General features: G+C 41.6%; 1 protein-coding gene across 1 annotated transcript; it reads left to right on the top strand.

Annotated features, from left to right (window-relative positions):
- Positions 1-1,837: 1,837 nt before the first annotated feature.
- LOC137298983 (uncharacterized) lies at positions 1,838-26,611 on the top strand. The gene is made up of 20 exons (XM_067831413.1): positions 1,838-2,022; positions 7,487-7,559; positions 7,857-7,950; positions 10,349-10,426; positions 11,161-11,285; positions 12,415-12,452; positions 12,673-12,778; positions 15,204-15,356; positions 15,949-16,090; positions 18,068-18,196; positions 18,883-18,934; positions 19,053-19,202; positions 20,768-20,890; positions 21,064-21,186; positions 22,054-22,176; positions 22,400-22,522; positions 23,133-23,252; positions 23,804-23,914; positions 24,177-24,224; positions 25,319-26,611. Exons 1-20 carry the CDS (start codon positions 1,944-1,946, stop codon positions 25,396-25,398), a joined length of 2,070 nt encoding a protein of 689 aa, XP_067687514.1. The 5' UTR covers positions 1,838-1,943; the 3' UTR covers positions 25,399-26,611.
- The last annotated feature ends 1,371 nt before the right edge of the window (positions 26,612-27,982 follow it).

Consider the following 27,982-nt stretch of genomic DNA (forward strand, 5'->3'; position numbering starts at 1 on the left):
TAGGTGTGTGTGTGTGTGTGTGTGTGTGTGTGTGTGTGTGTGTGTGTTTGTGCGCGCGACTCCTATGTTGCATGCAGATACAGTTCACGACGCTTCCGACTGATGTACTAGGCACACAAAGAAACTGTGCATACAAAAAATTAAAATCTAAAATGTATGAAACCTGTGTATGCACATAAGGCTTTAAACTCAGAGATTAGTGACGTATCCAACATGCATGTACGTGCCACGTTCCGTGGCGTCAGTGGTTTCGTCCTTGAGACGTGCAATACTTGCTGCATGTGCATTCCGGGAAAGAGAAACAGAGAAAATGAATGCCACACAAGACTGACACTTTGGAAAACCCAACTCCTGCCCTTGCGATCTTTGAAAAAATTAAACGGCCATTGAAACGCATACGCATACGCACCGCAAACGTCATGAGGCCATTGATATGGTCCGTTGGGGAATATGTGAATATGTCTCAACGACAAGTGACTGCACATTTCCACCGCCAACACTCTTTCTGCATGGTGAGACACTACCAGAACACAAATGACACGATCGATTGGCCACGTACTGGACGCCCACGTGTAACAACGCCAAGACATGACAGATGGATAACGGTGACCCATCTTCGCCACAGGTTTCAGACTAAAGTGCTGACTGCCCGGACCATCCCAGGACTTCGCCGTAGTCACCCCAACACAGTTCGACAACGTTTACGTCCCCACAGGATCAGACCACGACGCCCCGCCGTTCCTTTTCTGCAACGTCATGGCCCTGGGTTAACATTCCAACAGGACAATGCCCGCCCTCATACGGCAAGGGTTGCTATGGATTTCTTGAAACACCACAACGATGACTTACTGCATTGGTGTGCAAATTCACCGGATCTCTCACCGATAGAGCATGTTTGGGACGAGATGGATCGACGTCTACGCCGTCTTCCTCATCCGCCAGATTTCGTCCTTGACCTTGTAACAGAACTTGAGAGAATCTGGCGGGACATCCCACAAACAAGACGTACAGAAGCGGTTCACTGCGCTCCCGACTGACATATTGCATTCAGAAGCGGTGCACGACGCCCCGGACTGATGTTTTGCGTAGAGAAACAGTTTTTAACTGATATGTTACGTACAGAAACTGTTCGCGACGCTCCCGACTGAGATACTGCGTGCAGAAGCGATTCACGACGCTTCCGACTGATATGTCACGTACAGGAACAGTTCATGACGCTCCCGACTGATATATTGCGTGCAGAAGCGATTCACGACGCTTCCGACTGATATGTCACGTACAGGAACAGTTCATGACGCTCCCGACTGACATACTGCGCACAGAAACATGTCATATCAAGCGAATACATTCCTTTCAAAAGCCGTTCGCGACACTGTCGACTACGTTTTGGCATCAGAAACAGTTCACGACACCTTCTACTGAAACAAGAGGGTGGGTTAACGTTAATGCCGGTTGTATGTTCCGCGTGGTGAAAACGTTTGCAACAGTACACACGTGTCACACTTGTACGTCCGTGCGGAGAAACAAGCATGACAGGAATCAGTGCCATTCATGGACACATCCGATCACAGCCATTTCACTGACGCGATGTGATTGCTGGTTGCTGTTACCAATTGAAAAGACATTTATGAAATGTATATCATGTTTTTGTGTTTTACACGTACACTATCTTTCTAAATTTTCAGACCCCAAACAGTTGATAAGGTAACTGCAGTGTTGAGAAATGGCTGAGAGGTAGCGTGAACCCTAATGATATGCGAGTTAGCATTAAATAGCAGCACTTAAACGGTCCTCCCTTCACGCTCTGTCTATATAAGCAACACAAGTAGCAACTGATAGAGGTGCCGGCAGCCTTGCCTGAATGTGGGTCAGTCACAACCAGCAGGCACTGAGTTGTCATTGGAATTGCTTGTGTGACTAAAGCCAGGACACTTTCTTCAACAATGTCATGGAGAATTATTTTGCTATCATTCACCTCCGTACTCGGCCTCGTCGCATCTCAGCCTCGGTACTTCTTCAACAGTGAGTATTGGCTATTTCCATAACACGGCTGTTAAAGGCTGCCAAGGTAATGGCTTTCTGTCACCAGTCCTACCTCTGTATCCTTCGGTGTAAGCGATGACAGTTTTATGAAGAGAGGTCGCTTGTCAGGCCCCCTGACGGGGAGTACACCGAGTTTCTATAGTCAGGTGACAAAGTAAATAATTTATTTCTGAAACGTGATACATCATAAACTGAACTCTAGGTTCTGAAGTTTTTGTGAATGGCAACCGCCATTGTGATTTCAGTTATTACTTCGTATTGAACGTTCTCAACAAATAATGGGAATACTTTTTCATCTTTTAAATATAAGGTACAACACTTAAGTAATAATTTACCGGACATCGGACTTCTTGACGTAACAATCAAGGCAATGTAGGCTTCATGGACAATTCTGTCTCTGGGGTGGATCATATCCTGGTGTTGTTTCACAAAAGTCATCACAGTATTCGTCTTCAGAAACGTGCAGTGTTTTGTTGATTTGATGGGCAATATTTCTTTCAAAGTCTATCCTGGTTGAATATATTTTGAGAGATGTATCGATACTATTTTTTCTATTTTGCCACGACAATCAAAAAGACATTATTCCTTCCTTCTTTCATTTGCTAAGCTATTATCATTACTGGTATTCCGTTGAGCCAAAGACAAATGTCTCTGATATCTGATGCTAGGTAAGGACTAATCACTCACCCACTTTGACAAAATACGTCACTGTCTTGTATCACAATGTTATACATTCGTATCTATCGCTACGTGTTTTATGTATTCAGCGAGCAAAGCCAGCCAACTGATTGTCATGCACGAGGCCCTCAAGGGTAAATGTATTGATAAGAAGAGTTTCTAATAAAACTGTTTTGAGTAATATTTAACTGAATGACGTATGTCAGGTCCCTGTTGAATTGGAATGAATCAGCAGGTTTCTTGTGGCTATGGAGTTCTGGGGATACGTAACTTCATTCGCGAAGATATAAATCATCTGCCACATAACAGTGAATACACGTAATGCTGTTAACATGACCCTTGTCCATGTCAGGCATTATATATATATACACACACGACAATCTGGAAGTACAGGCCCACACGAGCTGTTGTCTGTTTTTAACAACCTTGACTTTGAAAGTCCCACAACGGTGGCTATGCTTGTTTCATTTCGACTGACGTCACAAAACCAGTGTCAGGGCCTGTGCTTGTTTATATAAACTGAAGTCGCAAGACCCACAACGGAGGTTATAGGTGTGTTTGATCTAGACTTTCTGAAGGCTAACGTCGGGACCTATGCTTGTTTGACCTGCATTGATGTCGTAAGGCTCACACAGGAGGCTATACGAAGTGTTTGATCTTGACTTCTCAAGGCCAACGACAGAGTCTATGTTTCATCGAGATTGACGTTATAGAACTAACAACGGCGCCTAAGGCTCATCTGTCACGCCTGAAACCTGAAACATGGCTGGTTCATGTTAGATCAAGGCTGACGTCACAAGGCCAACAATGAGACCTGTGTTGTATCCGCTGTCTTCATAAGGCTCACAAGACCTCTGTTGTGTACAGTCTTAACAGGACATGGCCCACGGTCTGTTGTATCCAGACAGTCTTAACAGCACATGGCCCACGATCTGTTGTATCCAGACAGTTTTCACAGCACATGACCCACAGTGAGGCTCTATTATATCCAGACTGTCTTCACAGCACATGACCCACAGTGAGGCTATGATACATACACACCGCCTTCACAGCACAGTGAAGTCATGTTATACCCAGACCGTCTTTACAGCGCATGGCCCACAGTGAGGTAATACTATATACGGACTATCATCACAAAACATGGCCCATATTGGTGCTATGGTACACACAGGCTGTCTTCACAGCACAGTGAAGTCATGTTATACCCAGACAGTCTTCACGGCACATGGCCCACGGAGAGGCTGTTATATACAGACTGTTTTCACAGCACACCACTTTGATGCTTTAGTACATGCAGACTGTCTTCACAGTACATGTCCCACATTGATGCTACAGTACATACAGACTGTCTTCACAAACCATGGATCAAATTGATGCTACAGTACATACAGACTGTCTTCACAGTACATGGCCCACACTGATGCTACAGTACATACGTACTGTCTTCATAGTACATGGCCCACACCGATGCTACAGTACATACAGACTGTCTTCACAAAACATGGATCACATTGATGCTACAGTACATACAGACTGTCTTCACAGTACATGGCCCACACCGATGCTACAGTGCATACATACTGTCTTCACAGTACATGGCCCACACTGATGCTACAGTACATACAGACAGTCTTCATAGTACATGGCCCACACTGATGCTACAGTGCATACAGACTGTCTTCACAGTACATGGCCCATATTGATGCTACAGTACATACAGACTGTCTTCACAATACATGGCCCACAGTGAGACCAATGCTATATCCAGACTGTTGCCATCCTAATTAAAACAATCAACAACCAACCACAAAGCAAGTTGCTGCCACTGTCAGTTAAATTAAACTATAAGCTATTTCACATGCACTGAATATAATTGGATCGATAAACGAAAATATCCCATCCCATCTCGCCATCAACAGTGTTTTAGTTTTTGATCGCAGAACTTTTTGATGGCAAAATTTCTGTGTTGACTATTTACTGATTTTTGTAGTCATGTCAGAGGAACTGTGTTCTTGTTTAAATCCTGTATTCACGCTGCCGAGGAAAGATATGAGTGTGTGGACCAATGAGTCAATGGCCGTCAAGCAGGGTGCTGCAGGTGGTTTGTGTCACCTGCTGAGAGGTCATACGTCGGACTATTGTAGAACAGCAACAAACAGTTCCAGGTGTCGGTAACCCAAGAAATATGAACACCACACTAAACATGTTACGCCTCATCTCACCCCAGACTCCCACCAAGCTTATCTGCAAGTCTGGCAAATCTCCTACATGTGTTTCATCTGGTATGCTCACAACGACTTGAACATTGTAGAGAAGGTAACAAGGATGTCAGAAATGTATAGTAATGGAGCGATTGTGAACCTGACCTTTATAATCAACCGCATAAAACGACAATCAGGTTTATTCATTGCTCGGCTACTGACAAGGTATTCAAGCCACTAGTGTTAAGTCGCTATTGTACAATGTGTCTCCAGGTAGACATGTTGCATTTAACATAAGACAAACAAAACTAAATGATATGATAGGATATTTATATGGCTCACATATTCTATGGATGTCTTTTTCTCGCATTCACATTACGACACATAGCACATGGTGTGTCAGATAGTGTATATTTCATGCATACTCTTGCACTCAAATGTTAGTTTGACACTGCTTGCTTACGATTAATTCAAAACGGTAGCGTTAGGTTTAACGAAGACCATTTTATTGACGATCTTCCCCCCTACCCCACCCAGCCTTGACCCTAGTCCAAATTTACCAAATAGGAACTAAAACTAAACGGCAATGTGTGCTCCTGTAGACGACACAAAATGCCTGTAACATCTGGATGAAATTGTTCGACGACAAGACGGGAAAACATTGTGGTTGAATCAACAAACACAGCTTATCAAACAATACTGCTTGATTTGAACATAATTTGATTAACATTAATTCACTTTTGTTTATGTTAAGTTTTGAGGAAGGTCGTATATTCGAGAATATAACATATGTATATTTTGTTTACAAGTGCACAGGACAGCGCATTATGTTTTCGTCTCGGGGTTGGCTTAATGGCATCAACCTTAAATTGGCGTTGCAAATGTCAGATATTGCATTTAGCATTCTCACTAGACATGGGCTAATGCACTTATGCACATAATGCGATACCTAAGAACGAAACAAAGAAATGGATATTTAATAACAACGCAATCACATTTCAAAATCGTCTCTGACAAAGAGGTATCTGTTGGTAAAAAGTCTCTCTCTCTCTCTCTCTCTCTCTCTCTCTCTCTCTCTCTCTCTCTCCCGTCACTTAGTTGAGCAAAGGAATTTTAACTCACTCTAGTCAATCACGTGACGCCGACATAAAACAATCTGTATCTGTCACTCTCTTGTCGATATAGTGATATTTTATCCTTCTTTGTATCACAAACTTTATTCCTATTGATGACGTAATCCGTGTCAGATAACCTTGGGCACTGAAGCTTTGGTTCAGAGATGTCCAGCAAGACTTGCCGTTAACCATACCAGGTCAGTGCCATGTGCTCTCTGGTATCAACGGTATGAGCACTATCTCCTGACTTGCATATAGCGCAAGCTATCGACCTCTCAGTTCCATGCACCTCTTTTTACCAGACACCAACTCTTACACATAGCTAGGGCTATGCACGTAATGACAGTCAGTGTTAAATATGCCCATATACCAACTGCATGTCCATGTGCACCATTTGTAAGCCATGGCATGATATTTATATGTGTATTTAAGGATTGTCAACGTTTTCTGCGCAGATGTTGGAGGTTCGGCACATGAAATTGTGGTCAGGTGACTCCGCACACGTGCAATGATTGTGTTTCCCCAAAAGCGCGTGCTGCATGCACCCCGTGTGGTTGAAAAATGCGGATGCGTCAGGTTAGACCTGGCTATTATGATATTCGCCCATATTAACTACCTTATCCTACGCATACTCGATATATGTCATTTCTCCAAGTGTAGAGTCCCTTTTTCTGTTTAGTATATGTGAAGTCATTCTGATAAAGATAATTGATGTATACACTTAAAGACGTTTTCATGCGTGAAATATTTACAGCGAACTGTTCTGAAATACCAAAGCAATTACCTTGTTAAGGGCAAGAGCTCTGTAATGAGGGATCAGATGACCCGCCAAGCTCAATTTCTAACACTTACGGTTATCATCTGAATAACATAAAGATCATGTCAGTTCGTGCATCAGCCAGGGTTACATAATTAGTAATGTTCACGGATAAAAAAAACAACAACAAAAAACAAAACAAACAAACCATGAACGTATACTGAATGTAGTCGCGATTTCCAACGGCAAGTAACTCCAGCAAGGTGATACAGTCCAGTGGTTAGACAGACAGCTCCTCACAAGTTAAACGCCTGATGATAATGTTTTCCTTGAGAGAGAGAGAGAGACAGAGAGAGAGAGAGAAAAAAATATGCTTTCCTTTAGCCATATATTATGAACGGTCCCCGCAATGGTCAGTTTTACTATATGTGTGGTCAGTTATTGAGCTGGGATTTGCGTCGTATTAAGGAGTATGTCAACAGTATTACGTAGAGCGTTATGCTAAAGGTTAGCCCCACTGATGACATTTGGGGAATCAAACCTGGCCTTCTACGGAGAGTGAGCCGCTACTATTTGATTTTGCTATTGTGTGGAGTCATTAGAAACACAGACTAAACTATCTACACGTACTGTGCAGAGTAACGTCGTCAAGGAGTACCCGCCCACCAGTAACACCTGTTGTTTGGTTGTAGGAGGGATGAGGAAGATGGCTGAGCAGCATGTGGTGGAGCTGCTGGTCGTAGTGGACTACTCCGCATACTTGAAGTAAGACATGGCATTTGTATCGAATTTGTCTTTGTTCGTGTCCATTTTAACTGAGGCGGTTACCACATGTGGTAGTACAGCTAGATTATGCACGATCCCAAACTATCATAACGAAAGCAGTATTGTCACTTTGAATAATTGGCACCAGAATTCAGTGGAACGATATGGTAATATGTCTTATGCATTGCACTGACATTCTCGATAGGCAGTAAATTGATCGGGTATAATGTATCAGTGACTGAGATGTACATAACTAAGCTGCTCAACATGAATACCTTCTTGTGTTTTTTTCAATAGGTGGTACCACAAGATGAGCGGGGACACAGCGTTCTTGAAAAAGAAGAACGCATTAAATGCAATCTGGAAACACTATTCATCTGTTATTCATGGTGTAAGTATTCGGATCAGTGACACTAAATGCTGATCTGATTATTATGGTACACTAAGAAAGACAATTATTTAATTATGTAATTTTTCTCATTAAGTTTAAGCAGCTTAAAAGTAAAAAAGCGAGAATTCCCATTGTCCCGCGTTGTCCCAATTTGTGTGCGACATGGTCACTGCAGATTGCACAACGTTCACGCTCTCTAAACTTGTTGTGAGCAGGTGAGACTTCTGTATAGTTACGACTTGTTCACGTGGTCATTGCACAAATAGTTTGCGCATGTCACGAAGTTGACACACTAAATCAGCGATGACCCTCCTGTTCATATTGTGCCTATCGCCAGTGCCCACATTCCTCAGCTCATCAGCGAACAGTCGACAAGATACCAAGAGGAAGACAACCAGAAGAAGAGCAGGACCAGCAGTGAACTGAACACTTGAGGAAGAAACCGGACAAGAACCAGAGACACAGAGAGGGGTAAACGCAGGGGTTGCCGATAGGGAGGAGAATATTTCTCTAGGCTCAGCGAACAGTAGCATTGGACCGTTACCGTATCCCAGGGATATGGGCATTCCTCTGATGACCCCCGACACTCAGGGTGTTTAACTTAACTCTTCTTTTGTAAATGTGATATGTTTTCCCATTCCCGTCTATATTTTGTAGGTAAATGTGTTATTTGCGACCAGAAAATCAGTTTCTTTAATACCTTTCTTTACACAAAATATTTACAGTTATGACGTTTTTAACAAGAACCTGTGTCCAGCATCGATTGTATTAACTTCAACTCTGAAGCTGTACTATAGACTTGCATAAGAATTACCAGTGTGTTGGAAGTGAAGAGTGGTTGCTAGCTTGGGTCCCACCTCCAGCAGTTCTCCGTGAATGTCTTTTTTTCTTCAAAATCAGGAGTTAACTTTACCACAATTTCTTGGAACAGGCAATGTCTGTAGCCTCTTGGATTTTCTTTGTATATAGACCCGTTTCTTTTCTGCAATAAGAGGTTGTTCTCTGTTGTTCATCAGGTAAGTCCACAGCAATGCATGAAGCCGGGGGCTATGCCTGCTATTCATATAGCGTGACGGCAAGCAGTACAAAACGGGACCACTACTGCTTCACGCATGCGTGAAGTGGCTATTGCAATGCACGCTCTAACAATGCGCATCGTGTGCAACATGACGTACGCTAGACGAAAACACTTCACCAACAATACTTGACCTGGACGTAAAGACGTCGTGCAATAGCGTGCCAGTAGCGTGACACCATTTTCGGTCACGCATTGGGTGCCAAGTGCATAGCTTTTGCGCGAACAGGACGCGAACAGTGCGCAAACTATCTAAAATACAGGTATTGCCACGAATTGCCTGGCAGTGCGGAGGGAAAATTCTTGCAAGTGGCGCTAGGCAAAGTTACCAATAAGCAATGGACACAACTTATACATTATTTGTGTACAGTGTGTAAGAGTTCATACATATGATTGAACATGGTATTTATTAATTGGATAGAATATGACTTTATTAACAAGTGTGAGAGTGGAACGAAGTCTGCATTGCGCCAAGTTGTAGTGAGGAGAAAAGGTAACGGTGTTTTATATAATAATAGTTAACAAATGAAGAACTGCTATACCGTGAAATTAAATAATGCATGTTTACACACTAATAAGGCATCTACTCGACTTGATTTGCATCTCATCTTACTACATGCAGCACTAAATAGATATGACCCGTGAGGATTAGGGGTAGAATAGGTCTTCAGCAACCCATTCTTGTCACCTAAGGCGACTATACGTGTCGTAAGATGCGACAAAAGGGATCGAGTGGTCAGGCTCGCTGACTTGGTTGACACATGTCATCGGTTCACAGTTGCGCAGATCGATGCTCATGTTGTTGAACACTGGATTGTCTGGTCCAGACTCGATTATTTACAGACCGCCGTCATATAGCTGGAACATTGTTGGTTGCGACGTAAACTAAACTCACTCCCCATATAGATGTATTTTTTAACGTGGACATTTATGATGCCTCTGTGAAAACGAAATCATACGATTTCATGTTCTATCCATTCGCAGGGAAATAACGCCTCTTTGCAACAGGATAATGTCTGTTCACTATGTTGTAACACTTTTGGGGGGAGCAGATCTATCTCCCAGAAACTGTCCGTGGGATTAGACGGAGAGACGCCTACCGCAGGACTAGAACCTGTCAGCTGTTAGATAATGTTTGGTTCGCATTTGGAGCAGCATTTCCCCTAGCTGCTTGCTGATAATTTGGAATCTCGCTTTCGTGTCGATATACAGTATGTTTGATATGTTAAAACTATGTCAGTAACACTTATGAGAGTGTCTTCGCTTGACATGTGGGGATGTTGATAGTTTCTGTTTGTTATTGTGGATCCTTCCTGTTATCAGATAGACACAATATACAGAGGCCTTGGAGATACTGGTCTGAAGATCTCCGTCCAACCTGTTGACATCCAAGTTGTATCGGTAAGTAAACCCAACATGAGGTTATCAACCACTTTGAATATAGTGTCAGTAAGATATTATGTAACAATTCATCAAGTAGTAACTGTGTAGTCACTTACTTACATCAGTATCAGTAAGTAATGTATATACCAATCTGAATCTTATCTACACCTATACCTCAACCGATTGTTATCCATGCCGTATCAGTAGGAAGCCCTATAGGCACATTTGGAGGATCTTGTAACGAGCTGACTTTGAAGTTGTATCGGTAGCTGTGGTGTAGGGCTGTGACTAATGCTAAGAAACATCACCAGATGTAACGGCGGAAGGTGAATAAGTACTTTAACATGTAGACTCCCTGTCGTGCGTGTCACTATGAGAGTGTTAACCACTTCCTCGTTAAAACGGGTGTACATGTCAATCAAACCTTGACACCGTCGGCCACGACATCTTGCAAACATAAATCGATAATCATATATATTTTCTGGAACATGTGTTTTGTGAATTTAAGCATTAAACGTATGGAGATCATAATATATTGTGTTCACTGACGCTTGCACGCGTGTTTTGTGTTTTGTTATTCTTCAAGTTTTCAGACGAAATTTGATGTGGTATTGAAATTGAATAAATGAAAAAGAATGCTTCCTTTTAGAAGTCGATATAGTCCCTGTCTATGTATATCTCCGACTCAAATAATTTGTTAGAATTATCAGTTTGTTTGTTGAGTAATTGCAGCACACTGTTTGTTTCGCCAGACCGACGGTATTGTGACCAGTAGAAATAAATTCATTGCATCGGAGACAGCTCTGCGGGCCTTTTACTACTGGACACAGACCGGCAACAAGTTGCCACCGTTTGACCATGCGATGCTGATAACAGGGTAAGACTTACATGGAACACATCCTGTAAAACTGCTGCTACACCTCTTCCTTTCAGGTTATGTAATCATTTTGTAAATTGTATTTCAATAGAGGAGTTGTTTTAGACATGGGTTTAACTTTCCAAATAGGTGTGTAGTTGTAAATGTAACTACACGGAGTATTTGGAATGGTTAAGCACACTATGTCCGCAGGGGAGAATGTGGCATATTGTGTTATATTTAGATGACGAGATTATTGTGATGAGGCTCTCCCCCGTTTCTTCAGTGTAAGATTGGCTGAGAAACGGCTACAACCTGTCACATGTTCGGAATGCAGGGAGCTGCCACCAAGCGGCGTTATTTCTGAATAACGTGCTATTTAACTGGTTAAACATGTTGGCCCAGGTTATCGCCCTCAGATCACAGAGAATGTTGTATTTTCACTTTTGTTGTGGGACACAGTGTCAACATCACTCCAATTAGGGTATTTTGCACGAAGGTATTATTATGATACGCTGTTTATGCTGATCTTTTGGACAAAACGGAAAACCAGTGTTTATTTGTCAAAAGGAGCAACAGATTATTTGTCTTTTCTCATGATAACACATGTCATCTCTAAGATTTCTTTTGATGTTTTAATGCTTTGATGTTGGGATGATAAGGACCATGATGATATATGTTTAGAAATAGAAATGAGGTTTTTGCTACACTTGTACATACTTCAATATGTCGAGTGTAATCTACAAAAAAACAATGCTTTCTTATTGTAAAATAACTAACGTGTTGAAAAGTTTAAAAACCTTTAGTACCAGTAACCTGTTTTATTTAGATGGAAAAATCCAATGAAAAAAATGCACGATTTGTTTTTGGATAGCTACGTTGTCATCGGGACTATATTGAGTTTTGGTGAATGTTTTCTGCTTGGGTTCAAACCTGTACCAGCTGGTTTTTATTGTTGTTTTTAATACAAATACTTTGAAAGCGATAACCCTGTAGTATAGTAACCCATTTTATTTGAAGACACGCCTTTTGACGCCCCCATTTTGCTGCTGGTTGCTTGAGGATGTGTGAGTGATGGATCTGATAAGGTAGTAGTGTCCATCCATGCCCACCTCACGTATTACTGCTCATGATATCTTTGTTTCAACAGTTATGATCTGATGGAGAACGGCGATAAATCAAAGTCAGGTGAGATTCCTTCATTCTTGTGTTGTTGCCTGAAGGTTTAGCTTTGATGAACCTTCCAGTTAGTTGGTGTGGCGTCCACATGTTATTCAGGGGGCGGCTATAAAGTTTGATTACATTTGATGACATTTATAGTGATGCAAAACTAATGAATCCGTCATATTGTGAGTTATGTATCTGAATAAGCAAGATTATTGTCATGCCGTTTCCGTACTCCATGTAGGTCGAGCCTATCTGGGGACAATGTGCACGACCAGGAGCGTCTCCGTGGTGGAAAACGACTTCAGCTTCGAGATTGTACAGATAACGGCACATGAACTTGGACATAGGTATCTAGCTTATTGCAGCAGAATATAGATGTGACAGTAAAATACAGATGTGACAGTAACATGTAGATGTGACAGTAAAATATAACCGTACTGAGTCGTATTGTGGAACATTAGGGTCTTACTTGAAAACGCAGAGGCGTGGTTTTCTCTGTTTCTTTTCCTTTACAAAGTCACAGAAGGTATACAGAAGTACACCTGATACTGGCGGTTGGGAAACAAAGTGTCTGGAATTACTGAAATGTAGGAGGCAACATAGTGTCCTTGATTAAGCTAAACATCAAAATAACACATCGCCAGAAATTAGGACTTTCAAAATTACGAAGGTAATGATTACCACTTAATCAACGTGGGTCAGCAAATTGGAAATGTGTGTTGGTGTGTACACACCAGTAATAATTACATATGGGGATAAGGAATCGCAAAGAATTTAAGAAATTCCTCGTGTTTCTGCATCTGTATCCTTATATGTGAGATGTATCGGCAACCTGTCTGTGTCAGATATACACACCGGGCTGTGTGAAGGTGTGTGTTGTGTCAGATATACACACCGGGCTGTGTGAAGGTGTGTGTTGTGTCAGATATACACACCGGGCTGTATGAAGGTGTGTGTTGTGTCAGATATACACACCGGGCTGTATGAAGGTGTGTGTTGTGTCAGATATACACACCGGGCTGTGTGAAGGTGTGTGTTGTGTCAGATATACACACCGGGCTGTGTGAAGGTGTGTGTTGTGTCAGATATACACACCGGGCTGTATGAAGGTGTGTGTGGTGTCAGATATACATACCGGACTGTATGAAGGTATGTGTTGTGTCAGATATACATACCGGACTGTCTGAAGGTATGTGTTGTGTCAGATATACATACCGGACTGTCTGAAGGTATGTGTTGTGTCAGATATACATACCGGACTGTCTGAAGGTATGTGTTGTGTCAGATATACATACCGGACTGTCTGAAGGTATGTGTTGTGTCAGATATACATGCCAGATTGTCTGAAGGTATGTGTTGTGTCAGATATACATACCGGACTGTATGAAGGTGTGTGTTATGTCAGATATACGTTCTAGACAGTCTGAAGGTATGTTTTGTGTCGGCTATATACATACCGGACTGTATGAAGGTGTGTGTTATGTCAGATATACACTCCAGACTGTCTGAAGGTGTGTGTTATGTCAGATATACGTACTAGACAATCTGAAGGTATGTGTTGTGTCAGATATACATATCAGACTGTCTGAAGGTACGTGGTGTTTCAGATATACATATCAGACTGTCTGAAGGTACGTGTTGTGTCAGATACACATACCAGACTGTCTGAAGGTACGTGTTGTGTCAGATATACATACTGGGCTGTATGAAGGTATGTGTTGTGTCAGATATACATACCGGACTGTATGAAGGTATGTGCTGTGTCAGATATACGTACTAGACAATCTGAAGGTATGTTTTGTGTCGGCTATATACATACCAGATTGTCTGAAGGTACGTGCTGTGTCAGATATACACTCCAGACTGTCTGAAGGTGTGTGTTATGTCAGATATACACTCCAGACTGTCTGAAGGTATGTGTTGTGTCAGGTATGCGTACTAGACAATCTGAAGGTATGTTTTGTGTCGGTTGTAAACATACCGGACTGTATGAAGGTATGTGTTATGTCAGATATACACTCCAGGCTGTCTGAAGGTGTGTATTATGTCAGATATACGTACTAGACAATCTGAAGGTATGTTTTGTGTCGGCTATATACATACCGGACTGTATGAAGGTATGTGTTGTGTCAGATATACAATCCAGACTGTCTGAAGGTGTTTGTTATGTCAGATGTACACTCCAGACTGTCTGAAGGTGTGTGTTATGTCAGATATACACTCCAGACTGTCTGAAGGTGTGTGTTATGTCAGATGTACGTACTAGACAATCTGAAGGTATGTGTTGTGTCAGATATACGTATTTAACTGTCTAAAGGTATGTGCTGTGTCAGGTATATACATACCGGACTGTCTGAAGGTATGTGCTGTGTCAGGTATATACATACCAGACTGTCTGAAGGTATGTGTTGTGTCAGATATACATACCAGACCGTCTGAAGGTACGTGTTGTGTCAGATATACATGCCAGATTGTCTGAAGGTATGTATTGTGTCAGATATACGTATTTAACTGTCTAAAGGTATGTGCTGTGTCAGGTACATACATACCAGACTGTCTGAAGGTATGTGCTGTGTCAGGTATACACATACCAGACTGTCTGAAGGTATGTGCTGTGTCAGATATATACATACCAGACTGTCTGAAGGTATGTTTTGTGTCAGATACACATACCAGACTGTCTGAAGGTATGTGTTGGCTGAGGTAGGTCTTGTCACTATTGGATAGAAAGGCAGGCACTGGCATGTAATTAGCGTTCCCTTTGTTCTTCAGCCTGGGTGCCAAACATGACGGAGAAGAGAACGCATGTAGTGCTAGTGACGGGTTCTTGATGGCGTCAGTAATAGAGATCAACTCCACAAACAGATGGTACCTGTCTCCGTGCAGTGTGGAATATATCGAAACTCTGTTGTCTCAGCTCAGAAGGTGTGTATAGAGGGGGTTTGCAAGTCTTGCTCTTGATGCCACGTCCATAAACATCAACTAGGAGAGTGAATGGTGTCAGAACGGATGCTTCTGTGGACAAACGTCAACTGACTTCCCACCGCGAGCGGTACCGCTCGGTCTGGCCAGCATCTTAATACACAGCTGGAGCTATAATCAACCTCATTAGTCTAATATGTGTGCATTGGCATTTCGTTTCTGACACTTCGTTGTAAACAAATTAATTTGTCTGTGAAACAGTTCACGAAGACCTCGCAAGCTGAAAGAATGACCATCAAGCACGATGTAAGGGTTACGTAATGCTAGTGATCAATCTAAGGAACGCCGTGTTGCCTGTATGTCTGGGCTACCTTTACAACAACCGTGTAACACCAGTGACCAATCTGTTGAATGCTGTGTTACCTGCATGTCTGGGTTACCTTTACAACAGACATGTAACACCAGTGACCAATCTATTGGACGCTAGGCTACCTTTACAACAGCCGTGTAATGCTAGTGACCAATCTATTGGACGCTTCGTTACCTGTACGTCTGGGAGTTGATTTCATGTCATGGCATTTTCTTTGTTATCTAGAGATAGGAATCTGTGCCTCCTGCATAACAAGCACGAGGTGGAGAAAAACGAGGGGCCCACAAGCAGCATCCACATGGGGGAGCTGTACACGCCGGACCAGCAGTGTGAGCTCATTGAGGGCAGGGGATCGTACTTCTGCAGGGTAGGGACATACGGGTGTTAGGATGCTGCAGACAACTCAGACAGAATTACGTAATGGACTGGTGCTAGTATGTAAAGTTTGAGACTACCGTTCGTGGTTTTGACAGAACATTGAAATTCAAATGTCTCCACACAGTAGCTCATACTGATCATTTTATAAGATTCATCAAATAATGACCTCACAGATATTATGTCATTTTTAGAAATTGTTTAGAAATGTTTACGTAATTTTGTACAGTACAAATATTAGTGTTATTGTTGACATGGGAGATTTAGGAAGTGGTGGTAATTTCCATGTGCTGTGACATCAAACAGATATTAACACCCAAGCAGGGGACAGATGTTTCCTGGACATTTCAGGAATCTAAAATGGCAATAGTTCTGGTAGTGTCTGGTAGCGACTCTTCCACTGAAATTGGTACGAGCACCCTAGGAATGAAACCAGTACACACTTAACGTATCATGGAAAACACACGTTTTCTGTGCGTGAGTGGCAGTCAACTGCAAGGTAAAGTATAGTCCAAAATGTAGGTGAAAACCCAAATTTGGAATCTGTTTGGGCGTACACTCGTGACTCATCATACTACTGATCGTATTGCTTTAAGCGTTAATGGGGTCGCCTTCTGGTACCTGGACAGAAACATAAATCGGTGTTAATGATTTTGTGGAATGAATTTACGTTACGGGACGCGTACGTGTCCAAACTCGTCCCATGTACGCTGACATGATTACTTATAGTTCACTGAGCACAATGCGTAATCGTAATACAAGACGTAACCACCCCACCTCCAGTCTCTTGATAACCTCCATACATCATGCACGCACTTTCTTGATAACTTCTATACATTATGCACCCGTCCTCTCGATAACCTATACACATCATGCATGCACTTTCTTGATAACTTCTATACATTATGCACCCGTCCTCTCGATAACCTATACACATCATGCACGCACTTTCTTGATAACTTCTATACATTATGCACCCGTCCTCTCGATAACCTATACACATCATGCATGCACTTCCTTGATAACTTCTATACATTATGCACCCGTCCTCTCGATAACCTATACACATCATGCATGCACTTCCTTGATAACTTCTATACATTATGCACCCGTCCTCTCGATAACCTATACACATCATGCACGCACTTCCTTGATAACCTGCTTGTAAAATGCACCCACTCTCTTGATAACATCTCTATACACCATGCACTCATTCTCTCGGACCTCAATACATCATGCACACGCTCTCTTGATAACCTCTACACACCATACACCCACTTTCTTGATAACCTCTATGCACCATGCACTCGCTATCTTTAACCTCTATACATCATGCACGCACTCTCTTGATAACCTCTACACACCATACACCCACTTTCTTGATAACCTCTATACACCATGCACCCACTTTCTTGATAACCTCTATACACCATGCACCCACTCTCTTGATAACCTCTACACACCATACACCCACTTTCTTGATAACCTCTATACACCATGCACCCACTCTCTTGATAACCTCTATACACCATGCACCCACTTTCTTGATAACCTCTATACACCATGCACCCACTCTCTTGATAACCTCTACACACCATACACCCACTTTCTTGATAACCTCTATACACCATGCACCCACTCTCTTGATAACCTCTACACACCATGCACCCATTCTCTCGGACCTCAGTACATCATGCACCCACACTCTTCTATAAATCACGTACCCATTCCCTTGATAACCTCTACATAGCATTGCATCCGCTCTCTTGATAACCTCTACATAGCATGCATCCGCTCTCTTGATAACCTCTACATACCATGCACCAATTCTCTTGATAAACTCTTTAACATCATACACCTACTTTCTTACTAACCCCTATACATTGTGCACACACTTTCTTGATAAGCACTTTACACCATACGCCCACACTCACATTTTCTCGGAACACAGCCTTATATTTTACTGCAGGATTTCTACTCCAAGCCAGAAGACTATAGCCACATATGTACCAACATATGGTGCCATGTGAGCAACTCGACGCAAAACATATGCAACAACTACGAAGGGTCGGACGGATACGCTTGTGGCAATAAGAAGGCAAGTGGTCACACATTGAACCTGGGTCAGCAAGTGGACAGGATTTCTGCTACTGTTATCAGGCGACAAGAGGATCAGCCGAAACACTGGTCGGTGATCTCTTGGGTGTAACCAGAGACCATGGTCTGTGGTGTAACATTAGTTGTAACGTTAGTTAGAGATGATGAGGCTCTACTGTCCTTACAATGTACAACTATAAGACTACTGGGAAATGGAGAGTCTCTACTATCCTTACAATGTAAAAGTATAAAACTACTAGGAAATGGAGAGTCTCTACTATCCTTACAAATTAAAACTTTTAGATTGCTGGGAAATGGAGAGTCTCTGCTGTCCTTACAATATAAAACCATAAGATTACTTGGAAGTGGAGAGTCTCTACTATCCTTACAATGTAAACCTATATATATGTTATTGGGAAATGGAGAGTCTCTACTATTCTTACAGTGTACAACTATATACATGTATACGTTTTTGGGAAATGGAGTCTCTACTATCCTTACGATAAATAACTGTAATGATATTGGGAAGTCGAGACACTGGTTTCACTGAGCTAAGATACCCTGGATATTCTGGATGGGAACGACGGTGTCTTCTTCTGACAGGATAAATCACGGAATCAAACCAAACCAGGAAGTTGATAATTTTCCTTCAGTATTTATTTTACCAGATACATTGGTGCGTTGTAGGTATGTGAGAAGGGAAGGTGTGTCTTCAGCAACAAAAGAGTGGAATCCTTGGGTAGGTAGAACTATAACTCCCTTCATAATAAGTTCGCATTGTACTTGCTGAATACAAGGAGGAGGAAACATGACCTTAACAAAGCTATATTTACTCATGTTCTATCGTTTTGTTCTAGACTACTGTCCACAGGGAGACCAGCCCGGTATTGTTTGGAAGAACTACACATGCGCACAGTTGGTGTTTTATGAACCGGAAATGTGTTACGATAATAACACGAGATCTCGTTGCTGCCTCTCGTGTACAGAAATAAACAAAGGCATACCAGGTATTCAAATCTTGAACCTTAAGGATTGCGTTAGACAAAACAGTGTCCGCTTAATACATAGCCATCAACTCAAGAGACTGTTTCCAGCTCTTCTAAAATGTTTTGATCTGTCTAACTACAGGGCAAAGGAAAGATACCACCGACTTCATCTTGAACACAAGATAGAAACAGAAATGTATCATTTATGACAAATATTTTACAAACAGAATTCATTTTCCAATACATGTAATGTGAAATTTCATTTGAAAATTCATTTGAATTCTGGTCTTGCATTCGCCTAAATTCATCATGAAAGAGTCAAGGGGTCAGCAATACAATTACACGTCGTCAGTCGGCGGATGACAGCAGGAAACCGTGTTAAGGTTGGTTCATGAAAGTAGACTTTGTTCCATAAGTCCAAGTGAGTCTGTTCAAGTTCCTGTCGGTTCGCTGGAGGTGCTACACGCTGCCTAAGCTGACAAGATGATACAAGAGATGTTCAATTCTGTTCATGTTTGAAGGACGCTCTGGCCAAAGCAATACGTTAACGTTGTGCAGGTATTCTCGAACAATCCTGGCGGCGTGAGGCCTTGTGTTGTCGTGATTCAAAATGACTCCACTTGGCAGTGGATGAACGTCTTCAACGCAGTTCTTGCCCAATTCAAGACGGTGTATACGGGTCAAGGCCATTCCATGGCTTGGGCGTAGGCTCGTATACCAGCTAGACCAAGTCGTGGTGACCTAGTGCTGTCGTCGCCGTCACGAAACTGTTCCGGATGTGGATGTAGCGGTTTTCGGCCGGTGTCGTGACTCTGGGTATTCCCGATCTTTGGTGGTCATGGGTCTGGCCTATTTCCTGGTAGGTGTTTATCAGTTTACTGATGGTGCCCTGGCTGCAGTTGAGCTAGGGTTAGTCAATTGTCATTTTGAAGCCCCTATATGGGCCATACCGATCGCCCTGTCTCTTTGCGCTTGCGTATGCCTTAGTACGTTCGTGGTGGTCTTTTGGTTATTGCATGCTGTCTCTGACCACCGTAGGTATTTGTGCAACAATAATGCTCGTGCATTTGGACCACTATTGTACAATGACCCTTTTCATTGTCTGATAAAAATACACTATTCGAGCTACGTTTCCGGACAAATGCGCTGGTATCGGGACCATATTGCGTTTTGGCGAATGTTCTGTGGGTTCAAACCTTTACCAGCGTTTTTGCTTTTCATACAGTTACTTTAAAAGTGATAACTTTCTTTTGCCTGGTAGTTTACATTTCTTATTGAAAACAACAAGTACAATATCTAAATACAGGTTACGAAAACAGTCCCGCATATCATTATTTCAGATCCATAATCATACTATTCCTTCATTAGTGAAACTCAGGTGAGTTACCACACGGGACTTCCAAGGAAGAACAGGTTCTGAGCATCTGTTGCTTCTAAGAGCCGCTTAAGGAGATTGTAGCATATGCTTTCAGTCAGTACTAGTGTGTTTCGTAGAATGGATTAATCTGTGAATGTTAGGAGTCTAGATATATAATGTTCGTGATATATAACCGTAACATAATAACTCATGTATGGTTTTGCTCCAGGGTGTGAGTTCGGCGACATGAGTTCGTGGTGTCGCACTCACCTCATCACCCCCATGGGCTGCTACAAGAACGAGAACCTCTGCTGCGGCACCTGCAAGATGTACAAGGACCCCACTCGACCAAGTGAGTCTTGTGTGTTCCAATCATTGTAAGGTTCGAAGAAAGTTCGAATAGTCATGAGGTGTGTTGTACAGATTTGTACGTACTAATATCATTCCTCCTACAGGGATGCCTTCTTCTTGCGATATATAATACTTATGTTAGTGCCGGATTCATGAAACAGATGTTCATTTCAGGCTGCCCATACGGCGATAAGAGTCTTTGGTGCAAGACAACGCTAAATCCACCTTTTGAATGCTATGACAATGAGGACCTGTGTTGTGCCACATGTGCAAACCACTTCAACGAATCACGAGTAGGTAAGTCGGTGTTGTATTGAACAATATCAGATCATATCAATGACAACGTACGACGAAAACTGAAATATTGATATGTAATACGTACATACAGTAGAATACTTTTATAACGAACACGGATATAACGAACTGACGGTTATAGAGAACTGTTTTAAAAGTCCCGAATAAACCACTATATGTTATCATATAAAAAGTCGTGAATAACGAATTCTCTATAACTTACCGGCTATAGCGAACTGATTTGCATTCCCCGCGCGTCCCAGGTAACACTAATTAACGGTGTGAATAACGAACTGAGCGAACTCAATCAGTGTCATTGCCAGTTAGCGATGCTCACTTTGAAATCCTCGACAGTTCCAGTTAACACTAATTCATGGTGTGAATAGTCAATTGAGCAAATTCAATCAGTGTCAATTAGCGGCGTTCACTTTGAAATCTGACCAATAAGTTAGACGTCAATGGTTAACACTTTTGTGTACAAAACACACTCCAGTTTTTACACCCATGTGAAGTTGTAGTTTGCATTATTAACCAATCAGATTGCCGGAGGCCGTAAAACCCGTCGCTGACGACCTAGTTTCGTATACTTCCGGCACAGCAACTCGGTCTTTGGCGATTTAATAGAAAACGACAAGTACATCCCCTCAAAAGGCATGTGTATATGCCTCCCACACACATCAGAAATGTGGACAGAAGCTTTTGATACTCGTGAGACTTTTAAAATACGATATATTCAATGACGAGTGCGTAGTGACGAGTGACCTGTATAAGATTACTGACTTTGTAGTGAAAAGAACGTAATATGAATGAATGAATGAATGTACAAATAAACTGAGTAGGAATGTATTTAGTTATATCCTGATTTTTCAGGTTGCGAGTACGGAGACCGAAGTACGTGGTGTGAGACGACACTGCACCCTCCGTATGACTGCTACAAGAACAGTGCGCTATGTTGTGGCACCTGTCCCCAATACTACAACCCTGCTAACCCAGGTACAGTGGTCACAGAAAGGTTATAGTAACGTAGGCCCATTTCTTCCAGCGCTTATACTTTAAAAACTGCAGCGTATAAACCTTCTTAACGCCGGTGTATCATAAGGGTAGCTCCTCCTGACAACGAAGGCAGGGCTTGAATTCCCATCAGTATGTCAGGTTGTTTACATTATGTACATTGAATGTAGGTTCCCGTGTTGTTAACCTGGTCCTCCCATCCTAGGCTGTGAGTTCGGCGACAGGAGCCAGTGGTGTGAGACCGACCTGGACAAACCCTACGGCTGTTATCTCAACAGCGAGTTCTGCTGCAAGACCTGCGAGAGCTTCCTCAACAAGACACACGTAGGTCCGTGGCTCATGTTGTCGTTCAACCGATGGTATAGCAATCCAAGACTCATTCCTGGCATATTTAGCATGTTTCACTAAATGCCTGTAATACTGTTTGGTTCATGCTGTTTCGATGTAGATACTTTGTTATCAAGCAAGTGATACATAGAGTTGTAACATGGCGATTATATACATAGCTGCAAGTGTGTGTATACAACTGACAAAGAAATACATTTGATTACTGATTAGTTTGAGCAACGTAGTTGATGTACACTTACTTCACAATGGTATTAGTACCTACTTCGAAAGGTCGCACCCATGGCAATAAAGAAGTTGACTATCCATAGAACTTACTTTTCCTTCACCTATACAACTTCTAAAATGCCTTTCAAAGAAGTTTTCTGTCTTTGCTCGCCTTGCTTGCAGAGTTATAGTAACATTTACGTCATCCGTTGTTGAAATGAACTGCAGAAAATGCCAAATTGGTGATTTTGTGAAGTATACCAAATAATGGGATTCAAAGATCATTACTTGTCGCCTAATGACTGTTGACTGAGCCAACGGATAATCCCCAATCCTTTATCGGTTACTATGGAAATATTGCTGTAAACAGTTGTATATTTCTTCAGGTTGTGAATATGGTGACAAGCACAAAGACTGTGAATCTTTGGAGTATCCCGTTGGCTGCTACAACAATGACAACATTTGCTGCGGGACTTGCACTGACATGAAGGATAGCAGTCAAATTGGTGAGACTTTGATCTAGGCACCAAACAAGGTCCTACTGCCCGATGAAAAGAATATGAGCCAGCTCGCAGTGATCCTTGTGCTTTATAGACTCCCTGTCCCTAGTTGTCAGTAGCGATGTCATGTTCGATTGGGTTGTCAGAAGAGATCCCCTGTTCCCTGTGGTTGTCAGCAGATTGTCACAGCAGTCTTACCTCACAACCTGTATCTCACCAAACTGTCACACCCACACATGTCACATGAGATGTGTCACTACATTGTTACACTTTGTGTGTCACACATCGTATCTTGTCACGTTGTGACAAACTGTATCTAACCACATTGTCACACGCCGTCTCTCACAAACTGTGTCACACCAGTAATCTCATAATGCCACATCACGTGTATCACAACATTCTTAAACAACGAATCTGACTATATCTTACCATACCACGTGTTTCATTACATTTTAACACGTGATGACTCATAAGTTTTCTCACGAGGTGTCATTGTTGTTACTCTTTGGTGGCACGAATGCAGGTTACTGTCTGATTATACTGACTGTATTGTTTAGGGTGTGAGTATGGAGACAAGAGCACATGGTGTACTACGCATCTCGACCCACAGGCTGACTGCCCACTTAATCTCGACCTGTGCTGCGGTACATGCAGTTTGGGGGGGTCAGGTAAGTGAACACGTGACCTTCCAAATGCGTATCGAGGAATCTAATAATTACGCAAACATGGTTTTAAAGAACGAAGGAAAACAGCCAATGATAACGGAGTTTTGTTCACGTGTTTGAAGAGTAATACAGAATGAGTTATTCTATTTTATACGTTAGCATGTTTAAATATGTAACTTGAAAAGTTTATCAACAACAAAAACGACAATAAAGCAGATAACAATGTATCAAGTATTAGCGTAACTGTCTTCGTTTCTTTTTACAGGATCCGAGAGGTCCTTGTCAAGACAAATTCTACGAGACAGCGGATCAGGTGGGATATATATGCCTTCATGTAACTGCTATGAATATTTCAGGGAAACACAAACTTGTTGCCTATATATAAATGTGAAAGCATGTACACTCACACCTTTTGTTGAAACATTCCATCTATAGGGTGTTGTTGGGAGCGTATGTGGGTATGGTTTCGGAAAACAGGCACGACAAAGAATAACACAACATAAGATATACCTACCCCAGTCCTGATCGGACAAGATATTTTGTAGATTAACGTCGCATTTTCATTCATATTGAGTTTAATCTTCCATGCCCTTAAATCCTTAGAATGTGTCTTAGTGTTTAGTGTGCAGTGTAATATTGTGTAGTGAATAGTATGCAGTGTTAAATGTCCATTGTATAGTGTGCAATGTAATAGTGTATAGTGAATAGTGTGTAGTATATAATGCTCTTTGTGTAGTGTGCAGTGTAATAGTGTGTTGTGAATAGTGTGTAGTATATAATGCCCTTTGTGTAGTGTGCAGTGTAATAGTGTGTAGTATGTAATACCCTTTGTGTAGTGTGCAATGTAGTAGTGTGTAGTGCGGAGTGTAACAGACTATAGAGAATAGTGTGCTGTGTGTAATGCTCATTGTGTAGGGTGCAGTGTAATAGTGTGTAGTGAATAGCGTGTAGTATATAATTCCCTTTGTGTAGTGTGCAGTGTAATAGTGTGTAGTATATAATGCCCTTTGAGTAGTGTGCAATGTAATAGTGTGTAGTATATAATGCCCTTTGTGTAGTGTGCAATGTAATAGTGTGTCGTATATAATGCCCTTTATGTAGTGTGCAATGTAATAGTGTGTGGTATGTAATGCCCTTTTTGTAGTGTGCAGTGTAATAGTGTGTAGTATATAATGCCCTTTATGTAGTGTGCAATGTAATAGTGTGTGGTGCGGAGTGTAATAGACTATAATGAATAGTGTACTGTGTGTAATGCTCATTGTGTAGTGTGCAGTGTAATAGTGTGTAGTGGATAGTGTGTAGAATATAAAGCCCTTTGTTGTGTAGTGTGCAATGTAATACCAAGAAGTGATGGAGTTGCAATAGTCTGAGGAAGATTAGCATTCACATCTGTGGTCTTCGTTTCAGGCATTTATCAACCGATGCAGTTCCAAGGGAGACAAATCCCGCAGGCCTCCAACAGAAGTTCTCCGAGGCCATTGCTGTAGCCACTTTTTGTCACGAACAGCATTGTTTCCGTATTTTTTCCCCTTTGTTTCAGCTTTATTTTTCTTAATTTGTAATTTTATTACTTTGACTTATCTTTTCGTCTGGGAAAGGAAAAATGAAGTATACCTTTTATATGTATGCCAGATGTCTTCAGAAGAGGCACCTTCAGTGTGTCTGTCTAATGCATGGGTGTGTACCTGCCTATTGCAGTGTAGCAGAGACACACACACAGTTGTTTTCATATATCTGGTCAAACATATGAGTTCGGCCTCCAGGCTCACCAGGTGTTCCGACTGGGGACATACACCGAGTTGACCAAAGGTTATTACGTTCAAAATATCTCAGTCTATAATATTTCCGGTCTTCTTGTAGATGTGTACTCAAACTGATCTTGTATATGTCCAGAAAGCTGATGCATCATGCGTATTCCATGCTATCCGTTGGTAAGACTGAGAAAAACTCCCGTCACCGCATGTCTCACAATTTTGACAATTTGTAAAGATTGCAGATATATATTTCGTGGATTATTATTTGACGTTTCTCCTTGTAAATGCAAGTTTGTCATCCAGATAGTATTCAGACTGATGAATTACCTGTGCAGCAGGGAGAGATGTAAGGTATATCCAATGATATAACATCTTCAGAGAGAAATGGACATTAGTATGTCCATCTGCACCCTCACAAGACAAGGAACAGGTTGTTGCGAAGCATGTAATTACTATCCAAACCCACTATATAGCAACCAATAAAACATATTGCTTCGTAAGTATTTGATGTGACTAGTGATTGGCCACATGGGCAGCTGGAGATGGCCAACAGATCGACTTGACCACAAGTCTGCTAATTCACACATAGAACAGGGCGGTTCTTGCCACTGAATTCTGGATCTCTGCACTTTAACTGTGTTTAATCATTGGCTCACTTGTCATTCGGATGAAGAAAGGAAACACGAAAATTCACAAAATATAGTTTTTTATATGTCTTTGGCATAACCCTTTCTGACGATGTCCATTACGTGTAGAGTTAATGTGTTAAATAAATGTGATACATGTAAACACTCATTGTTAGATTATACCGTGGTTCTTGAAATATACCACACTCATGCCAAAAGTATAAGGTGTGTGTATCTGTGTGTCAACGTTGAATATCACTGCATGTTGAAGTATGCGAAAACAATCAATAAACAAGTTTGATCTCTTTGACTTCCTAAAAGGTCGTTCTTGGTGCTGCTAATGATTAGATTATTCTTCAGTATCACAAAGATCACTGGTTCTAACAAATGGAACAACATCATGTCACCATCTTGAAGCACATGCAGGGTAACTCAGGATGCATCAAATCCAAACATACACATCATGATACAAGGCGACTCACAGCTTGTGGCGCGTTCAGCACAAATCAAACAACCATCTACTGTCATCTAGCTGTCATCTCGGAGTGAGAACTAGATCACTATTAGTCAAACTGAAATTTATGGCGAATCAGTAGGATGAAAATTGATCTGAATGCATCTATGTAAAGCCTTGAACGAGTTTGGGTATAAATATTAACGCTAACTGAAGAATTAATAACTACCAAAGGAAGACTAAAATATTACCTCAGTGTGTCACATTACGAATTCTTCTTTATTTTGCAAAAACGAGGGAGTGTTTGCATAATGCTTTGTGATACATTTACATCGCACCGAAGGAATAGCCCTTGGAAAGACAGTTTGGTATTTAACAAAATACTCAGAGAGAAAACGCAAATTGTTTTGGTGTTTGCAATTAAGGTTGTTTTTGACATGTTTCCTTGTTCAAACGAACTAGCATTTAGTTTCTATTTTCCATCTATATCACGGCAATATATTTTTACCATAATTGTATCACACAAAATATGCCTCTTTACTTCAAAGACACATCTGCTTAACCCAGCTGCTGACAAATTTTCAATCAGACTGTTAAAACGCCCAAAACAAATGGATCACCTGATGCCTCTGGCCAGAATCTTAATGTGTAATTTGGTGTTTAAAAAACTCGAAGTGTTTAACTTCGTATTTCTAGGGAATTAACTCATCCTGTTGCCCTCCGCGCTTATCAGAGTTCCTCCTTCGCAACAAAAGCTGTCACCGCTAGCGCCACCAGTACGCATTTCCCCTGCCTCATTCACAGATTTTCCATCGCTTTCAATATCTGAGTTTCGTCTCATGACCTGTGCTGATTGTGCAATTGAATGGTATGGAAGCCTTGCTGGGACATTATTCTTAAACATAGTCTGCAACAGTGGGAAATACATTACGTGAAACTACATTATCTGAAATACATTTAGATTGTTTGTGTAAGTGCACTCTCTTGTACTTCTTCATATAAACAATCTCCATTGCCTAAACTCGAAATATGATTTAGTAGTTTTTGTATCCGTAAATCACGGTGACGATTTTATGTGCATCAGACTTTATATAATTGAACGAAACAATCTTAGTACACAGATCTTCTTTGGAATATGACGACATATTATGACCTTACTATTGTTAGGACTCTTTGTTGGTAAAGATAATTTTGATGACAGATACTGCTCGTGGTCATGCGGATATATCTATAGGCA

Source organism: Haliotis asinina, chromosome 10 (assembly GCF_037392515.1).
Source record: "Haliotis asinina isolate JCU_RB_2024 chromosome 10, JCU_Hal_asi_v2, whole genome shotgun sequence".
NCBI lineage: Eukaryota > Metazoa > Mollusca > Gastropoda > Lepetellida > Haliotidae > Haliotis > Haliotis asinina.